At 36.9% G+C, this 20,007-nt stretch overlaps 1 protein-coding gene across 5 annotated transcripts in view; it reads right to left on the bottom strand.

Annotated features, from left to right (window-relative positions):
* Window positions 1-3,334: 3,334 nt before the first annotated feature.
* Window positions 3,335-20,007, bottom strand: part of TRDMT1 (tRNA aspartic acid methyltransferase 1) — a 69,024-nt gene continuing 52,351 nt past the window's right edge. Inside the window, exons 11-13 of one of the 5 annotated variants that reach the window (XR_006411975.3) lie at window positions 15,874-16,024; window positions 5,253-5,396; window positions 3,335-4,797 (exon numbers count right to left, since the gene is read on the bottom strand). Coding sequence is in view for 2 of the 5 variants with exons in the window: in XM_026479000.4 (XP_026334785.1) it covers window positions 15,924-16,024 (101 nt within the window). In the remaining 3 variants the exon portion in view is untranslated. Of the gene's footprint in view, window positions 4,798-5,252; window positions 5,397-14,182; window positions 16,025-20,007 lie in introns of those variants that run through there. The other 4 variants (XR_008956557.1, XR_008956558.1, XM_026479000.4 and 1 more) reach the window with 4 other exon arrangements.

Here is a 20,007-nt window from a genome sequence, read left to right as displayed (position 1 = left end):
AGTACAGTTTGATATGGAAAAATATAGCACCATTTTACACGTGTTCTATTAAAAAATAGCAACAAAAATAGCTGGCAAGATGCTGTTTACTTGAGGTGATACTGAGGTTAAGTAATGAGTTTTTTTGTTATGTTGTTGTTTTAAGAAATAGGTGTAATGCAATAAATGGTATCTCCAGGTGAATATATTTCTTTAAAGTTACATTTGTCCAAGGTTTGTTTAAAAGCTTAACAACCTGGGGTGGGGATGGGGGAAATGCTTGACACTGTGAAATATTTGTCAACTTAGAACTGGACGAAATAGGATGGGGTAGAATCTTCCAACACAAAGGACAATTCTACCCCTCTGAGCTATGAACGTAACTATTTTCATGATTATGTTTTCCTAAAGTACATACATGTACTCAGCAAATCTTTTTGTGCGACAGAAAAGGTCTCCAGCATGATCTCAATAAGAACTTCCTGTCTGATAGGATTTTCCTGTTTTACTAATGTGCTTATTATTAAACAAAGTAATTTCTTTGCTCCTAATCTAGGCATACAATTCCTAATTGTCCCTCACATGAGAAAAAAACAAGAAAGAAATATCCTTTCAAGGTCTGACTTTTGGTGAGTTGGGGGATTTTACCTCCAGCTCACCTACTCAACTCTAGCTGAGATCAACAGACAAATCAGACCATCTGCTTATGCTGACTTGGGGGAAGCCATATAAAAATCATCTGCTGTTTCCACAGCATTATCATGAATTCTGTTTACCTGCCTTATTTGGAATTTCTTCAGCAAAGAGAAATTTTAAAAGTCTTAGATTCCATGACCTTTGGATTTAGAAGGTGAATAATCACCCTTCTTCCCTCCCCCAAAGTAAACTTTCTACTGACCTGAAACCTTGTCTTTAATTGATGAGCAAATCTCCCATTTCCTCCCTAATCCAGAATGCATTCCACAAATACCCGGAGTGTGCCCTTTATGTATTAGCCCTTTACGCTACAAAATGACAGGAATATAAATGAAATACAGTGTATATTTTTCCGTTCAAAGTCATGTCTAGGGGACACCACGTGGTTGAAGGGTTATGAACATGGGGTCTGAAGCTCATTGATCCGGGTTCAAATTCCAGCCCCACCACTTCCTAACCATGTGGCCCTGTTTCCTCATCAGCCGAAAGATAATAACAGCACCGAAGGAGTATACAATGTTTAGCACATTTGGTCTCTGGCACATAAGCGCTCACTAAGCAGAAACTGTTATTACCATGTGAATAAATATCATAATACCTCTCCTTCCTCTTCTACCACTTGGGTTTGGGTTCATTAAAGCAAGAAATGATAAAAGAATTCACAGTTGATTTTAAAATCTTGGGTACAAGGAAAATCAGTGGGGTCTCAGCTCTCCTCTTTTGGAAGACGATTCCAGAACAGAGATATGCACTGGGGACTTTGAATGAGCTATAAGAAATCAGGGTTGTGTCACTCTCTCCAGATGTGTGTGTCAGTGAGCTGCTAATCAACAACTCATGACTTCTGCTCCCAGTCCTGCCTCACGGTCTCACTTCCCTACCTCTCTCCCCGGCTCCACAGCAATGCCTATGGAAGTCTCAACTCCTTTCTCTCCCTCCTTCACCCCTTATGAAACCAACAGAAAGCAGTTGTAAGAACCAGAACTGTCTTTTCCTTTCTTCCTCCTTTAACTTCTCCAAGATGTCTTTGTACAACCTGACTCCTTCTGTGCCGTCCACTTCACTTCTGTCTTCTATTCTGAATCCTGAGTCCCCACCCTTCTTAATAATTCCCAATACAATGCACAAATGAAAATCCTGTGGTGATCAAAAATGTACATGGGAGGAAATCCCGATACTAGAATTTCACATGAGGAAAATTGCTGGTTAAGAAGGGACACTGTAGTCAAAACACTGATAAGGACAAAAGAGAAGAAAGAAAATAAAGAAAAAAAGGAAAATACTGATAGGGAATAGAATTAACTCTGCCTAGGAAGAGCAATGCAGGCTTCCCTGGAGACCAGCTGAGTCCTACAGAATGAATACTTCTCCAGGCAAAGCAGTGGGATTGGGAATTTCAGACAGAGAAAATGGCCCATGTGAAACAGAAGTCAACATGGCCAGGGCAGTGTGCGTTTGTGGGAGATGAAACTACTAAAATAGACAAGAAGTCAGATCAAGAAGGACCTTGAAATGTCATTGTAATGAACTTAGGTTTTATTTTTTTATTTTTATTTTTATTTTTATTTTTTTTTAAAGATTTTATTTATTTATTCAACAGAGATAGAGACAGCCAGCGAGAGAGGGAACACAAGCAGGGGGAGTGGGAGAGGAAGAAGCAGGCTCCCAGCAGAGAAGCCTGATTAGGTTTTATTTTAAATAATGGAGAATTATGAGAATACTGTAGGCAGGAAATTAACATGGTCATGTTTGTGTTTGACAAGCATTCCTGCCAGAGCCCAGTCTCAGACCCAGAGTTAGAGAGGAGGTTGGAGTACAGTGAAAGAGATGTGAACTGGGAAGCCCCTCCTCACCCCCGTGAAGGCAGGGGCAGAGAGAGCAGGAAACAGGAAATGGTGAGAAATATTCAGGAAACGGGATCTACCAAAGTATTTGGGCAGTTAAGAGGTGGGGGTGGGTTGATGTTCAGGTTCCTTGTTTGAGAAATTGGAAGGATAGAGGTGTTGATAATTGAGTAAGAGACAATAATCAGGGGAATGAGGTTTTGGGGAGAAGACCGTGAGTTCAGATTTGGCTGCACAGAGATCTGAGGGACACCTGCCACCCACCGCTGCCTCACGACCTCAGTCTCGAGTGGTTTAGTCATCGATGATGGGTGCAGGGAAGATCCGAGATGGACCAAACTACAACCTTGCTGCTTACGCCAAGTGTGGTCCATGGCCCCAGCACAGACAGGCATCACCCAAGAGCTTGTCAGAAATGTAAGAATGTCAGGTTCATTCTCGGACTCACTGATTCTGCATTTTACAGAGACCCTCATTCCCCGCCCCAGGGCGGGAGGGCATCTTCACTCAGGAAGAGAACCATACGGTGGCCAGGGGCTGCATCCCTATCTCCGTTTCTCTATTTTTCTGAGATCGATCTAATCTTTCACAACTTTCTTTTCTGTTTTCTACTTCATCTTTGATTCTACTTTGTGAAAAGTTCTTTGTATTTATCTTTTAAATTTTTTATTTAAAAAACTGTCCTATTTTTAAGTTCAAAACCCTTTCTTATTCTAGTTTCATGGTTGTAACAGCTCCTATTATTCAAAAAATACTATGGTTGCCCTTTGAAGCTTTCTTCTGTTTACTGCATGGTCTCTGCTTTCTCGAAGCTCTTTTTCTCTTATTTGCTTGTTGGGTGTTTCTATTCTGTGGCAGAGTTTTTCCTCGAATACCTATTGATCTTTATCTGTCCATTTACGTTTTAGAATAAAACATTAAAGAGTGGATGATAAGCTGTGTGTGCACAGATGGCACTCATAACTAGTAAGTTTTATCGTGGGGTGAGAACGGCAACCTGGCCATTCACGGGGGAACCCAAATGTTCATTTTGGAAGGTATTTCTCCCCTGTGGACATGCACTTTCTTCAGAAAACAAGTCCTCTAGTTTTCTACCTGGATGAGAAAAGTTTGTTGGAAATTTTACTGCTAAGTGTATAGACTTTATTTAGGCCTTGTTTTCCATTTTTTCTCCAAATTCTTGGAGAGTGCCTCAATACTACGTTAATATAATTCTGGTAACTGTTACTTTATATACCAAGGCTCATTTTCTTTCCTACTAGCTTCCTCCAAATTCCATTATTTTATAGTCTTAATAAGCATTTATTGCAGATATTATGACATCCTTAAAATTGAGGAAAATTCAAAAGAAATAAAGGCCATGACCTTCTGTGGTTTGCAATAAAGGTGTATGTACTTCTAGAGAGCTGTAACCGCACAACATTATAAAGATGGATATGACAACATGGGACCAATATGCTGTTAGGAAACCATGTACCAAACTGAAAAAGAGGTCCTCAACCCAGTCTGGACAGACTATAGACACAGTGGCTCTGTAGGTCTAGGAGGGTCATTTTAAGGAAAGGTGGCTGGGTAAAATTGGGGGCCTTAAGAGGCAGGTTGAAGAATTTTGATTGGACCTGCTCTTAAATCTTGAGTGCAATAAAGCTGGTGTGGTATTTCTGGTAGGCCAGCTGAACTTACCTGGTGGAAGACTGGATCCGTGTGGGAGTGAGGAGAGGGTGGAAAAGCAGAGATGCTGTGGAGGAAGAATGTCAAGATTCTCACACCCTGTATCTAGCTCCCATCTCATTTTTATAGCTCCAATCTGGCTTTGGTGCTTTCCTTGGTCTCTTTTAATTTTCACAGCAGTTTAAAAGAGAATGCTGTAGAATTAATCTGTGTTTTTCATCATTAATGGAAACATTGGTGAATATAATCATCCTTTATAACCTTTATGACACTGAACTCATTGTCTTTCTCAGGGACACAACATTGCTTAAAAGGTACATTTACATATGCCGGTTTTGTGATTTCCTACAAAATTTCAAGGCAATATGATATTGTTCCAATTGTCTATTCAATTTTCATGAAGGATTACATAAAATGATTATGGATATTGGTGTAAGTTTAAAACCATTCATTTGCTCATTTTACGGGAAATGCATTACCTCCTAGGAAATTAGCACATCCACTACTGTGATGAACTGATCTCCGTGAATGCAGTGTGGTCTTGACTCAGGGAACATAATCCAGGCATTTGTTCTCCATGCTCATTACGACAATGATTGCAATTATCCTTGAGCAGAATGGAAAAGAATTATGAGTTAATCATTACCATTTGAATAATTCAGGTTTGGCAGAGATTTTCCTAAGAAGGTAGGTGTATACGTTATTGAGAGTTTGGAGGACTTTTCTGGGATTTTTTTCAAATTTTTTTTAAAGTATGATAATCCCTGTATAAACAGGGAGAATATAATCAGAAAATTCATATTCAGAGGAAGGAATGTAATACAGGACTAGGGTTTCAGATAAGGAGCACAGAGTTGCTAAGGACACATGTAGACACACACATACCATCTACATGTTAAGATCATGTCACAGATTCTAGAAAACATAAAATGTGGACTGGGGCTCTTGTGTCATTGTGGGACAGGAACTGGCCAAAGATGGGGCACACACCAGAGGAAACATAAATTGCTAGGATTAATGGCTCCTAAAGCCAGTGAGGAGACACAGAACAGCTTTCTCTACCTCCAAAAGCACTTGATACGAGGATTTCCGCACTTCCACTGGATTCATGAGTTTAATTTCCATGAAGCTGTGAAGCAGTGAAGTGAGGTTATCTTTGGGGAGTGCCATGGCTAAACCCTCCTGACATTTCCTTTGCAAGGTAACCTAAAAAGAACAAAATAAGTTTTCGACCTGACTCCTGGAATTCCCTGAACCAGGCAATGAAGTGCAAGATTCAGACACCGTGATTCATACCACAGTTAAAGGAAAATGCCAGATTGCAGGAACACGGACTGTGAGGGACTGAGAAGTGTAGGTGCCAAACAATTGCAACTTGTAGCAGATCCCATCTTTTGAAAAGGGAGAAATGCATTTCTGTAACAATATTTTGTGTATGATGGAGGAGGAGAGCAAGTGAGGTGAGCCTGTCCCCACTGAGCAGGGGCGGGGGGGAAAAGAAGAGTTTAGGGATATTTGGCACACTACAGAACTCTGCCTCTTGTACTTTTAATTGGAAAGCTACAAACAGAGCAGCACACAGAAGCATCTTTATCTAGCAGTGGGAGGCTTTGCTTCACTGATGTGATTTATGATGGGAGGAGTGTTTTCACAAGGCTGATGCCTTACAAAGCACCATCATTCCCAAGGGATTCGTTAATTGAAGTGCCACACAGATCTGTGGGAAGATAGAAGGTGTTGTCATCAGGGCAGGAAGAAGGATGAGATGACCTCACCTCTCGGTCTTTTTCAGTGCCCCTATTCCAAGATCTGTAAAAACCGAAGCCTTTGTCCCTTTGTACTTTTTTTATACAGAAGCTTGGGCTATATTTATTATAGAAGTCCTGCTAAATCAAGCTTTGTCAACAATTCCTAGACTATGTTTATAGGAGGCATAAACAATCCCCTAGGAGTTACACACAATTCTGGTATTAAATACTTCTCCTATAAAACCTAATGTGTTTTTCTTATTTAAGTTGACTGATAGAATTATTCCAACAATTCCCCAAGTTGTCAAAGACCATAATGACTCTGCTATAAAACTCAGCATGCTCATATTCAAGTCAGATTAACTGGACAATTATTTATTAGGGTACCCACCATTTGTCAGCATCTGAGAGAGGTGCTGAGCAGTCAGAACAGGGTAAGATGCAGCCTCTGTCCTGAGGAGAAAACGTCTGGGGAGGAGACTGTATTATGTGCCATCAGAATGCAAAGGAAACAGAGACTTCGAAGCTAGTTTAAAATGATCAGACTCCATGGTAGAGACTCGGAATAGAGTACTGGTTTTGAATGAAACAATGTTTTAACGATAAAAGAAATGTAACTATACTATCTTCAATTTGCAGAATATAAACAAGAAAACTTAGAATTCAATTACTCTAATGTAACCCTTATCTATTATTTTATTCCGATTGGAATAAAATACTTACAGATACTTACAGATGAATAATTTCAGTTATAAGCCTGGGATATACATGTATGAAATTGTCTTTTTGCACATGAACCTAATTCAATGTCGCCTCCTAGTCTCCTTGACAATAACTGTATTGTTATATAAAGTTATATATACTCATATTATTCATATACCAAATTTATATTCATATACCATAATGTTCACCCTACATAAGTGTACAATTAAATGCTTTTTAGTTTTTTCAGTTGTTCCATCATCACCACTAATCCCAGAACATTTTCATCACCTAAAAAAGAAACTCTGTACCTCTCAATTCCCCACTTCCCCCTTCCCCTGGAAATCACTAATCTGCCTTGCCGATTCTGACATTTTATATAAAATGGAATTATGTAATATGTCCTCTTTTGGGTCTGGCTTCTCTCACTTAGCATCATTTCCAAGGTCCATCCACATTTTAGCACGTGTAGGGACTTCATTCTTTTTATGGCTGAATCCAGCACACAGATACATACACTTCCTTTACTTGTCAGTTGGTAAACATAATAGTCCTTTCCACTTTTTGGCCATGATGCATAATGCTGCTGTGAACATTCATGTACAAGTCTGTGTGTGGATATATGTTTTCAGTTCTCTTGGGCACACACCTAAGAGTGGAACTGCTGGGTCATATGGTAACTCAAGTTTTTGAGGAGCTGCCAAACTGTTTTTCAAAGGGGCTGCATCATTGCATAGCATTCTGATTGGTTTCCTAGTCACTTATTTCACTGTTGTCTCAGTAAAGGACATTTAATATGCTTCCAGTTTTTCTGTTCCATGTTTTCATTTCTAAAGCCTTTTGTCCTTTTGAATTTTATCATTAGAGATTTCCCTTGTGGTTCTTGTTTGTACCATCATGTTTACTTTCAACCCACCTGCATTATTTAATTTGAAGTGAATTTCTTGTAAGTAGCATGTAATTAAAGTTTTTTCATCCACTCTGCCAATATTGTATTTTAATTAGCATATTTCCACCAATTATATTTAAAATAATTATTGATGTGGTAGAGCTTGTGTGTGTGCCATTTAATCATTTGTTTTCCACTTGTTTCCTCCACTCCTTAGTCTTGTTTCCCTTTTCTTGCCTTCCAACTTGATTTATTTATGGTTATTTTGAGTGCATTTCTTTGTATAGTTTTTGCAGTGGTTGCTTTGGGTGTTATGATATACATTTATGACTTATCACAGTTTCCTGGTATCAGCATTTTACCACTTCACAGGAAACGAAATCTCACTTCTATTTAGGTCCTTTTATCTTCCCTACTTTTTAAATATCATTGTCTTGCGCATCAGAGGAAATTACAATTTTGGGTCTCAATCATCAAATGTGATTCATAAAATTCACGAGGACCATATTTATTGTATGCATCCCTAATTCTATTCTTTCCATTGTTCTTCCTTTCTGATACTCCAAGATGCCTTTTATCATTTCATTTCTGTTTGAGGAACTTCCATTAGGCATTCTTTTGCAGTAGGTTTGCTAGCAACAAATACTTTCAGTTTTGCTTCATTTGAAAATATCATTATTTCTCCTTCATTCCTGCAAGATAGTTTGGAGGAGTATAGAATTTGCAGTGAATAGTTCTTTTCTTTCAGCACTTGAAAATGTTGTGCCATCTTTTTCTGGCCCGCATGGTTTCTGATGAAAATCTGCTGTCATTTAAATTGTGTTCCCCTCTAGTAATATGCCATTTTTCTCCGGCTACTTTTGATGTCTTTTTGTTTTCGTTTTCATGTTTAATTATAATGTATCTTTTGGATTTCTTTAAGTTTATCCTATTTGTGGTTCACTCAGCTTTTTGAACCTGCACAATTGTATCTTTAGCTAAATTTGAGACATTTCCGTCCATTATTTCTTTGTATATTCTCCTGGCTCTATTCTTTCTTTCTCCTTTACATCTGGGACTTCAAATACATGAATGTTAGCACTTTTGTTATTGTCCCACAGATCACTGAGGTTCATTTTCCCCCAATATTTCTTCTCTCTGTTATTCAGATTGTATAAACTCTATTGGTTTATTTTCAAGTCACTGATTTAATCTTCTGTCATTTCTACCATACCATTCTTAAAGATTTTTTTTTTGGTTATTATATTTTTCAGTTAAATAATCACCGTTATTTCTTTTTCTAAAGATTGGGATATAATGCACACACCACAATGAATTTTTTTAACTTTTTAAAACTCTTTATGTTACCTATTTCTTTGCTGAGGCTTTCTATTTTTTGTCCCAAGAGAATTTGTGATTATTTGTAGAGGTATTTTTATGATGGCTGTTTTAAAATCCTTGTCAGATAATTCCAGTATCTGGTTCATTTTGGTGGCATCATCAGTTGACTATCTTCTCATTCAGGTTGTGATTTTCTTGGTTCTTGGTATGACAAGTAATTTTAGATTGTATCCTGGATATTTTGTCTTTTATGTTAGGAGGCTCTGAGTCTTATTTTAATCTTTTATTTTAGCAAGTAGTCACTCTGTTTATGCTTAGCCTACTGACCCTGGCCTACTTTTTGGTTTGTGGTTCCAGTGGCGGTTTAATTTTCAGATCCTTTTGGTCTGGTTGGTTTATCTGGTACTCCTGGGGTTCCATGTGGTCCTTGATGGTGGGGGGAGAGGTTTTCCCCAGGCTAGGTCACCTGGCACCTATAGAGTGGGGTAAGGAGCCTCCTGTCCATGGTGATGAAAAAGCCTCCTGGACCAGGCCTTTTGTGGTAGGATCCCCTTGACAGTGCCCTCTGGCTGTCTAGTGTTCTCAGCAAGTGAGAGGAGTCTCAGGCCTTACAGAAAAGTCGAGTGCTTCCCCTGGACACTTCTCAGTGGGAAGCCCTACATATTGCCCTTGCTGGTGATATCAGACTCATCTGGTGTTGGTCAACAGGACTCCAGTTCCACCTGGGGTAGGAATGAGCCATGCTGGGCTCCCATATCTTGTGAGGTTGGGAATCAGTTAAGACCAAACATGGGTCGCCTTCTCCTGCTGGGTGGGAGGTCGTAAGACATTCAGCAACCATGTTCCCCCTCCAGTCTTGGGATTACCCAGCTGGTTTGTTTTCCTCTTTCCACCTTTCAGAGTTCTCTTTCTGATGCCTCTTCTATTGTTTTATAGTCATACTTATCCAGAATTGATAACTGTACTTAGAAGGAGAAAAGAGAAATGAGCCTGCTCTTGTCCAGGCAAGAAGTGAGAATGCAATATTTTTAAAAATTTCTATCTGCACAACTTCCTCAAAAGATCAAGCCCTATCCTAGAATTGTTTTTTAAATCATGTGTTGCAAACTTGAGTAAATTTGGCTATTCCTCTGAGTATGGAGGAAGTGGCAGTAACATAAATAGTTCTCAGGAGAGTGACTTAAAGATACTGTTTAAATTCCACAGTGTGATGGCCTTTAGGCAGCTTCTATATTGATCCAGTATGGGGAATATAGTCACTCATTTAACAAGGGCTCATTATGGGCCAGGTACTATTTTAGTCCCTGGAAAGGTGAAAGCAGTGGGGGGGGGGGGATTAAAAATCCCTACCCTCTTGGAAGTTTACATTCTCCAAAATATGGGATGTTTTTCACTTAAAATGATTTCAAATCATAGCAACTACCCAGCTCATTGTCTAATCATCCATAGTATTGGCTTTTCAAACAGCAAACTCAACTTAAATCTACTACACAAGGACTATCACATTCCATTAGGTATTTTCAATCGTGTGTGTGTGTGTGTGTGTGAAATGTTTAACTGTACTTGTGTAAGGAACTAGCTAAGTGAGTAGAATAACAAGTATCTGAGTAAAAATGATATTCATGCTAGATTAAATTCAGAAGGCTGAAAATTTGTTCAATGTCCACGTTTAGCCAGGCATACAAATCTGGTTGCAAATGGGCATGTACGTCTTGAGGTTTCAAAGTGACATTTTCTGTTTTCCTAACATGAATCATTGCTCAGGGAAGGCCTTCTTGGAAAGGCTACTTTATTAATGGAAGCTGATAAATGGAAATAGAGTGAGAAAGAAGGTGATGATGATCTTGGGTGATGGGGTTTAAACTTGAGAGACTGGGAGAGCATCAGTATCATGAAGAGAAAGACTGAAGTTATTCATGGGTGGAACTAATTTTTTTTAAAAATTTAAAGATTTTATTTCTTTTTGTATTTATTTATTTGAGAGAGAGAGAGCAGGGGAAGGAGCAGAGGGAGTGGGACAAGCAGACTCTATGCTGAGTGTGGAGCCTGACACAGGGCTCAATTATACAACCCTGAGATCACCTGAGCCAAAACCAAAAGTCGGACACTTAACTGACGGAGCCACCCAGGTGCCCCAAATGGGACTGATTTTTAAATGGAGGATGATTTACCTGTTTTCAAATATGCTAAGTCTGATGTGACAGGAAGATACTCAAGTTAAAGATGTCCCAGCATAAACTTTCTAGAATAAGACTTAAGAAAAATATTGGATCAGGAATTATCTGAGTATCCTGGACAAAAGAAGTTGTAGGAAAGGGTGAGACCTTAAAAAAATGGCTTGGATGGTAAAGGGTAAAGAGGACTGAGGACTGAATCTCCAGTAATGGATGAGTTCTGCACCAGACCCCCACTCTCCACTCTCTCTCTTAGACTCTTAAGGTGATCTCATCTGATTATAGAGCCAACTTGGCTAAATAAACATGTTCCCTACTTACACTCTTATAATTTAAATCTGCACTGATATGAATAGACAAAAAGGTGCAAACAAAATAAAATACAGAGCAAATCCTTGAAGTAAACAATGGAACCGTGGTATGTACAAGCAACGAAATGAGAACATTCCAGAGCTATGAAGAAGAGTTCTACAGGAAAATTAACTTCTTATCTTCTAGTTTGGGAAAACTTCTATCTAGATTCGTATTCATAGGAAAAATAAATTTTTGAAAGCTTCAGGAATCAGGTATAGTGTACTTGAGGGAGAGCTGTGAGTATTGGATGTAGCTGAAGAAAGACTCAGAAAACAATGTGAGTACTTCAGGAATCAGAAGCCTACAAAGTTCTCCGCACATGTTCATATTTATTGAACAACAGTTTGGGTCATGGTTGCAAAAGATTTTGAAGAGCATGAGTATCTTAGTGTAAAATATTCTTAGAAGTCCTAAAGAGAGAAACAGAGACATAGAGGCTAGGAAAATAGGTTTTAAACAAAACAAAAACTGAAGGTTTAAAATTTTAGTAGCAAAGAAAAGGAATGACAAGAGAGGAAAAATGGTGCTGACAAGTTGGGTGGTATAAACTGAAATGAGGAACATATCTGGGATTCTTACTGCCTTTTGATAAAACATGCAAAAGGACATTCCTAAATGAAGTATTATAGGCATACTGAGATATTTTGGTATGATGAATGGAGGAAGAAGAGGCTGGACTGGATGTGGATCAAAAAAATAAATGAATATCAGGAAGTTGATAGTTGTACGCAGCACACTTTGACATTAGAAGTTGAGAGGAAGAGTTCTAGTATAGGCAGGTTCAAAGGCTGTCTTGAAAAATTACATAATGAGTTCAACCACAGGCTATGAGAAAACTGCTGAGACTATATGACCCTCACTCAAGTTCAAAGTCCAAAGCTATTTGTAAAGCAGTCTATAACCTGTGACCTAAAATAGTCATCGTTCCAAGCTGAGGACCAAATAATGAAAAGTTAGCCTTCTTTTCAATAACATAACTACTGGAGGAAAACACGCTTTAACTACTTTGTCTATATGTGCTCAAAGTTAGATCCTTATTATGCTAATTTGGCTTATTTGGGAACCTCCTGATTCTAAATTCTGATTTTATTTTATTTTTTAAGATTTTATTTATTGAGAGACAGCAAGAGCAGGGGGAGGAGCAGAGCGAGAGGGAGAAGCACACTCCCCACTGAGCAGGGAGCCAGACACAGGGCTCGATCCCAAGACCTGGAGATCATGACCTGAGCCGAAGGCAGATGCGTAACTATCTGAGCCACCCAGGCGCCCCTAAATTCTAATTTAAAGTATAAAGTTACCTCCCTCCCCCCAAAAAAGCACCCAGAGCCACTTCAGTTTGGATGCATCTGTCAGTATGTGCTTGAGGTTGGGCCGACACAGTAGTTGCTTCTTCATTCTGCACTGCTATCACTGGAATTAACCAGGCTTATGGGTCCTTAGCTTCATTTCTCCATCCTCAGAAACCTCCAGTTCAATAACTTCTGACCTGAACCATCTTGAGATTGAACCAGAAGGCAGATTGGGGTTTTTGTTAAGGAATCCTACCCACTACCCACAATTTTTTAAAAAGTGTTGTGTAGTCCTGACTTACACAACTTCCACTCTCAGTTCTGTCCCTTGAAAAGACTCTAATCTTGAGAAGGGGAGCAAGTGGGCTAGTAGTCATAGGTATTTTCTCACTTTTTATGGGCACTGCCCATGGTGCACGTCTAATTGAAGGGCCAAAACGAAACATGCAGGGTGCACTGAAGGTCAACTGATCCCATAGTAACAGGGTGATCCGTGCCCTCCCTGCTGTCACTTGGCTCTACTGCCCCTTAGGACTATGAAGCTCCAGCACCCTCTCATATGATGACTACCCATCTCCTCCTCAAAAAAGTTTTCCAGTATGATTCATCTTGTTTGTATTAATTCATTTGGTTATCTCTTGCTCATTGTTTCTGGATCCAAAAAAGTTGCTAAAAGTATGAGGCAGGGTAATAACTTAAAATTATTTGGCAAGCAATTTGAAAGAGCACCAAAAGAAGTAATACAAAAAGGAGGATAAAAAATCAGTTTACTGTTAGAAATGGCAAAGATTTCATTGCATATAGTTCTTTCTAGAAGAAGAGGTTATAGTTTCCAAAATACTGCATAAATCAGTAAGTCCAAACATCAGAAAATAGGATTTCTAGAACAAATGTTAGGCATACTTATTACCAATAACATAGGGTAGGCATTCAATAAAATAACACTTTTAAGATTAATTTTGCATGTACATATAAACTATAAAAATCACACTGTTAAATATGTCTTCATTAAGGTGTGAGTTTTATGCTTGCTACTTTTTTATTTTCAAGGGCAAGAATCATATCCCCATGAATATATTTCAATAATTTAAAAAATTCACAAAGCAATATTCTGTCTTCTAGTTAGGAAGAAAACACTCTACAGAGCTTTCCTGGGTTTATAGTTGGTGCACTGGACTCAACACTTACTTTGTGTAACATTGCTCAATGGGCATAGGACACTATAATTATAGCTTAATCATAGTAAAACTCTGAACCCTTTTATTAGTAAGATTCTTTCAGCAGTGAAGAGAAACTAGTGAAAGTGTGCCAAAGTAATTTCAGATTGTTGTATACTAAAATTTCTGAGACTTATAATAAGGTTTGTCGTTAAACACCATACACAAAATGTAGATGTGATCATTGATACATATATGGCCTACAACTTCCCTATATCCATATTTATCTATGAGATTTTCTGAAAAAAATGGTGGTGGGGAATGAGTGTGTTTTTTGTTAAGTTGTAGTAAAATGCATATAACATAAAACTTGCCCTTTTAATGACTGTTAAGTACACAGTTCGGTGGCAGTAAGCACATTTACACTGCTGTGCAACCATCACCACCATCTATCCCCAGAACTTTTGCACCACCCCAAACAGAAACTCTGTACCCAGTAAACACAAACTCCCATTCCCCAGGTGCCCCAAGCCCTGGTAATGCCTCGTCTACTTTCTGTCTCTATGAACTTGATGCTTTCACATACCCCATATAAGCGGAATTACAGAAAATTTGTCCTCTTGTGCCTGGCTTATTTCACCAACCATAATATCCTCAAGGATCATCTATGTTGTTGTATGTGTCAGAACTTCTTTCCTCTCATGGTTCAATAATATTCCACTGGATGTATACACGTTTTGTTTATCCATTCATCCACTGATGGACACTTTGATTGTTTCCATTCTTTGGCCATTGTGAATAATGCCGAACATTAGTGTACAAATATCTGTTCAAGTCCTTACTTTCAATCCTTTTGGGTAAATACCCAGAAGTGGAATTGCCGGACCATATGGTAATTGTATGTTTATTTATTTTAAAGGAATCATCATCTGTTTTCTGCAGTAGCTGCACCATTTTATATTTCCACCAGCAGTGAACAGAGTTCCAATTTCTCCACATCAAAATGATTATCTTTTAAGAATAAAAATATCATTTTTATTTTGTGATACAATTGTCGGGTCTTATTTCAATTTTCTTCTTCTTGTCACTTGCTTTTGTCACTGAAATCAAAACCACAGGATTTATGATACAAGACAGTGATTAGAAACCCTAATTCCAAGAAGCCTACTGAGAGAGAAAGAGAAAGTTTAAAAAGCTAATTCACAGAACAGTCATATAAATTAGGGTCAGAGGGCAGAGTTTCCTCCCTAAAATCTGAATGTCATGCTACATCCTTAGAACATAATGGAAAATTTAACTTCCAAGAAGAAGCGGGAAGGAAGACAAAAGCAAGCTCTCATGATAGCAAACTGAAGGAAAGTTATTTACAAAAGAAGAAGGAACAATGAAGATTCCTGGTTCAGATGGAGGTAGAATTAAAGATAATCAGATAACGTATACCTACATCTTCTGTAGCTTCCAATGGAGAGGTAATCAAGAATTTAGGATTATTTTTCTGACATTTTCTTCAGACTGTTGTATAACCCTGAATGACCATAATTTGTTTTAAAATGTTATATGCATCTGTTTAGATACAATTAAGAAATGTTTAAAGGATTGGAATTAAGTAAAACATTCAATGTTTGAAACAGGCCAGAATTAGAATCATCGTTTTAGAATGAGGAATTAATCATCTAACAAAAAAATGATAGGATTCATAAAGCAATTTGTTTAATTAACATTTAAAAACATAATTATCTCAGGTTCACTATACTATGCCTGTCACAACACTTCATAAAATACTCATGTAGACATTCAAACTCCAAGGTTCTTAAATTTGTTGATATCGTAATATTAAAAAGAGAACACTTTACATGTATATTTAGCAATTTCGTATGAAAATATATTCTCCTAAAGCATAATAATAATTTCTGCTTTACAAAATACAGTAATACAAATTTAGGAAAAAAAACTGGCATTTTTATGATAAATCCAAATTTCTTTTTAAAGAGATAAAAATAGTTTAGTTGAATTTCATCAAAATCAACTCAAAACAGAATTTCAGAATTACCATCTGGATATGAAGAAATAATGTGACCATCTCTCAGAGTCATTTTTAAATTATTCGTATAGGATTTTGATTAGTTTAGCTACTACATGCACATTGAGACTATTTCCAAGTAGACGATAACGCTGTTTCACTGTTATCTTCTCAGGAAATCCTAGAAAAGAGAGATAACAATTTACAATACATTCATTTAAAATATTAACTTCCAGAGATAAAAGGATGATGTATCCTTTAGTAAGAACACAGTGGTCGTTCACATAAATAAGTCCCTAAGATTTCCATGAAATTCAATTAACAAATGAAAATCTAAAGCCAAAAACACAAGATTACATTGCCTATACAATGTGATATTATATCACGTATTATGCTCAGTGTACACATAAGTACACCCATAACATCCACGAAACTCATCAAAATCTGAATTGTAAAGCACTTTAGGAAAAGTAGTGGCTACCATTATTTCACAGTTGGTTTCCTTTACTTAATAACAGCTTTATGGAGATAAAATTCACCCTTTTAAAACGTACAATTCAGTCGTTTTTAGAATAGTCAGAGTTGTGCATACATCTCCACTATTTAATTCCAGAACATTTTTATTACTTCAAAAAGAAAGCTGGCTCACAGCTAACATCATACTTGAAAGTAAAAGGTTAAAAGTTTTCCTCTAAGATCAGGAACAAGACAAGGATGCCCACTCTTCCCACTTTTACTCAACACAGTACTGGAAGTCTGATCCAGAGCAATTAGGCAAAGAAAGAGATAACAGGCATCCAAAGTAGAAATGAAAAAGCAAAATTGACACAATTTGTTGATGACATTATTATATATATATAAAACCCCCAAAAACTCCACCAAAAACAACGTGTCAAAACTAATATATGAATTCAGTGAAGTTTCAGGATATAAAATTAATATTCAAAGATCTGTTGTGTTTCTACATACTGACAACAAACTATCAGAAAGAGAAATTAAGAAAACAATCCCATTTACAGTTCTACCAAGAAGAATAAAATATCTAGGAATAAATTTAATCAAGGAGCTAAAAGATCTATACACTAAAAATTGTAAGACACTAATGAAAGAACTGAAAGAAGACACAAATGGAAAGATAGTCTGTGCTAGTGGATTGAAAGAATTATTAGTAAAACGCCCACTACCCAAAGCAGTCTACATATTCAAGGCAATACCTATCAACATTCCAATGGCATTTTTGACAGAAGTGAAATACACAATCCTAGAATTCATATGGATTCACAAAGGACCCTAAATAGTCAAGGCAATCTGTGAAAGAACAAAGCTGGAAGTTCTGCTCTGATACAGAAAAATGAACTCAAAATGGATTAAAGACGAGAATGTAAGACCTGAAACCATCAACTCCTAAAGGAAAACACAGGCAGTGAAATAAGCTTCTTCACATCAGTCTTGGCAACAATTTTTTGGATCTGACTCCAAAGGCAAAGGCAAAAAAAGTAAAAATAAACAAGTGGGCCTACATTAAACTAAAAAGCTTTTGCACAACAAAGCAAAGAAAATTATCAACAAACTAAAAACACAATCTACCGAATGGGAGAAAATATTTGCAAATCATGTATCTGATAAGGGATTAATACACAAAATATATTGAGGGAATGTATATTGGTGCAGCCACTATGGAAAATAGTATGAAGGTTCCCCAACAAATTAAAAATAGAACTACTGTATGAGCCAATAATTTCACTTCTGGGTATTCATTGGCTAAAAATGAAAACTAATTTGAAAAGATATATTCACCCCACATTCATTGAAGCTTATTTATAATAGCCAAGATATGAAAACAACACACACACACACACACACACACACACACACACACACACACACACAGGAATAGTATTCAGTCATAAAAAAGAATGAAATCTGGCCATTTGCAACAATACAGATGGACCTTGAGGGCATTATACTATGTGAAGTAAGTCAGAGCAAAAAGGACAAATACTCAATGATCTCACTTTATGTGGAATCTAAGAAGCAAAGCAACATGATGTACCAATACTCCGTCGTCTTTATAGCTAAACATTATTCTATCGCGTGCATATACCACACTTTATTTATCCATTTATCCACTGATAGACATTGGGTTGTTTCTACTTTTCAATTATGAATAATGCTGTTATAAACATTATGTACATATTTTTGTGTGGACATGTTTTCAGCTCTCTTGGATATATGCCTAGCGGTGAAAATGCTGACTTATACAGAAATTCCACATCTAACATTTGAGGAACTCCCAAACTGTTCTCCAAAGTAGCTGCACCATTTTATATTCCCACCATCAATGCATAAGGGATCTGAATTCTCCACACCTTTGTCAACACTGTTATTGTTTGTCTTTTTGTGACGTGGTATCTTCTTATGGTTTTGATTTACATTTCCCTAATAACTGCAGACATCTTTTCATGTGCTTACTGGCCATTTATCTATATTCTTCGAAAAATATCTATTCAAATCCTTCACCCATTTTTAATTGAATCATTTTCCTTTTTATTGTTGAGCTCTGAGAGTTCTTTATATATTCTGGATATAAGTCTCTCACAGTTGTTTTTTATATTGTTTCCACAAGTGCACTTTCTCATATTGGACTTTCATTTGCTATATTCTTTTTCCAAACAAAATGGCCCACAGATACAAAATTTGCTAGAACAAAGCCTTGCAAATAGCAACATGAAAGACTGTCCATGAAGTATACCACTATAAGGTTAGTTACAATTTTCATATTCCGTATCCTCTGGCATAGCAATTAAATAAAGGAAAAGCAATTTATATAATAAAATGAAGGAAATAATTAAAAACTATAAAGAAAAGCAAATTATATATATTTTTGAGGACAAGAAGGAAGAGTTGATTATGATAAAGTTGCTTCATCAACACTTGACATTATACTTACTGCAATAAAATAAGTGATTACATAATAAAATTATATTTGCAATTGAGCAAGATCATAAAATCGCTATTATAAAGATAATATGTCTTAGGCAAGCACATTAGTCATCTAAAAAATTATTTCATTCAAATTAGACAGAGATACAAATAGATCTCAGAAGTTTAGAATATTCCAGGTATGACCTTTTGTAATATTATGATTACATCACAGCATAAGAAAGGTTTGAAAGCGAACAAGTCAGACTTGTAAAAATTATATATATATATATATATATGCTTGTGCATTTTATATACAGATATAACTTTTTTAAATTAAAAGGTGACTTTTTAAAAACTTAGGTACATTAAAAAAATAATAATCTTCAAAAACAAAGAAACATAGCATTAACAAGGTCAAAATAGCAGCTTTCATTCTGTAAGTGTAGGTTAGTGGCCTCTTCCAAAGCTTGCTATCTCACGAATGCATGCCACTAGCCACAAAAAGAACCAGCACAAAACATATGAACGTATAAAGGGTCGATGCAAATCCATTGTTGACAGTGGACAAGCAGCTCAAACAATGCCCATTCCAGATTCAAAGTCAATCATGTTGGAAGCACACATAAAGGACAGTCTGTCACAGTGCTTTCAGTGGTGACATTAGTCAGGCCTGATTATACAAATATAGCACATATTTTAAAGAAGGTTAAGCAAGTAAAAAGGCTTTCTTGTATATATTATACATATATTTTCAGAGAACTGTGAAAAATCTTAATTTACCTATGTAAAATTTTTAAATGATAAAAAAACTACTTATGAAGTAAACGCTATGAAAGCAAATAAATGTCCATGATTTTTAAAAATAAAAGCTCACATTTGAATTTTATATTGTGTGTCAGATAGCGTGTAAGCATTTATGTTAACTCACTTAACAGTAACAGCGACCCTATGAAATTGGTGCTGTGATGACCCCCATACTACAGAGGTGTAAACTAAAGCAGAGGGGTTAAGATGCTGCTAGGATTCAAACTCGCTCAGTCTGACTCTGGGCCCATGCTAAGTGTCAGTATTTCTGCAGTGACTACTACTGCTTAAAGAAATACGCACGCAAAACATAGGAATTAGTAATTAGATAGTAACTCTCTTCTCTCTTTAGTGCTATGGAAAGTACCTTTGATTGTTCTTCCAAAAAAAAAAAAAAGTAAGCAAAAAGGCAGACTGGGAATTAAATTCCTGAGT

Source organism: Ursus arctos, unplaced genomic scaffold, assembly GCF_023065955.2.
Source record: "Ursus arctos isolate Adak ecotype North America unplaced genomic scaffold, UrsArc2.0 scaffold_30, whole genome shotgun sequence".
In the NCBI taxonomy this organism is placed as follows: Eukaryota; Metazoa; Chordata; class Mammalia; order Carnivora; family Ursidae; genus Ursus; species Ursus arctos.
The sequence above is the reverse complement of the archived record's forward strand: the minus strand, read 5'-3'. Positions and strand labels throughout refer to the sequence as shown.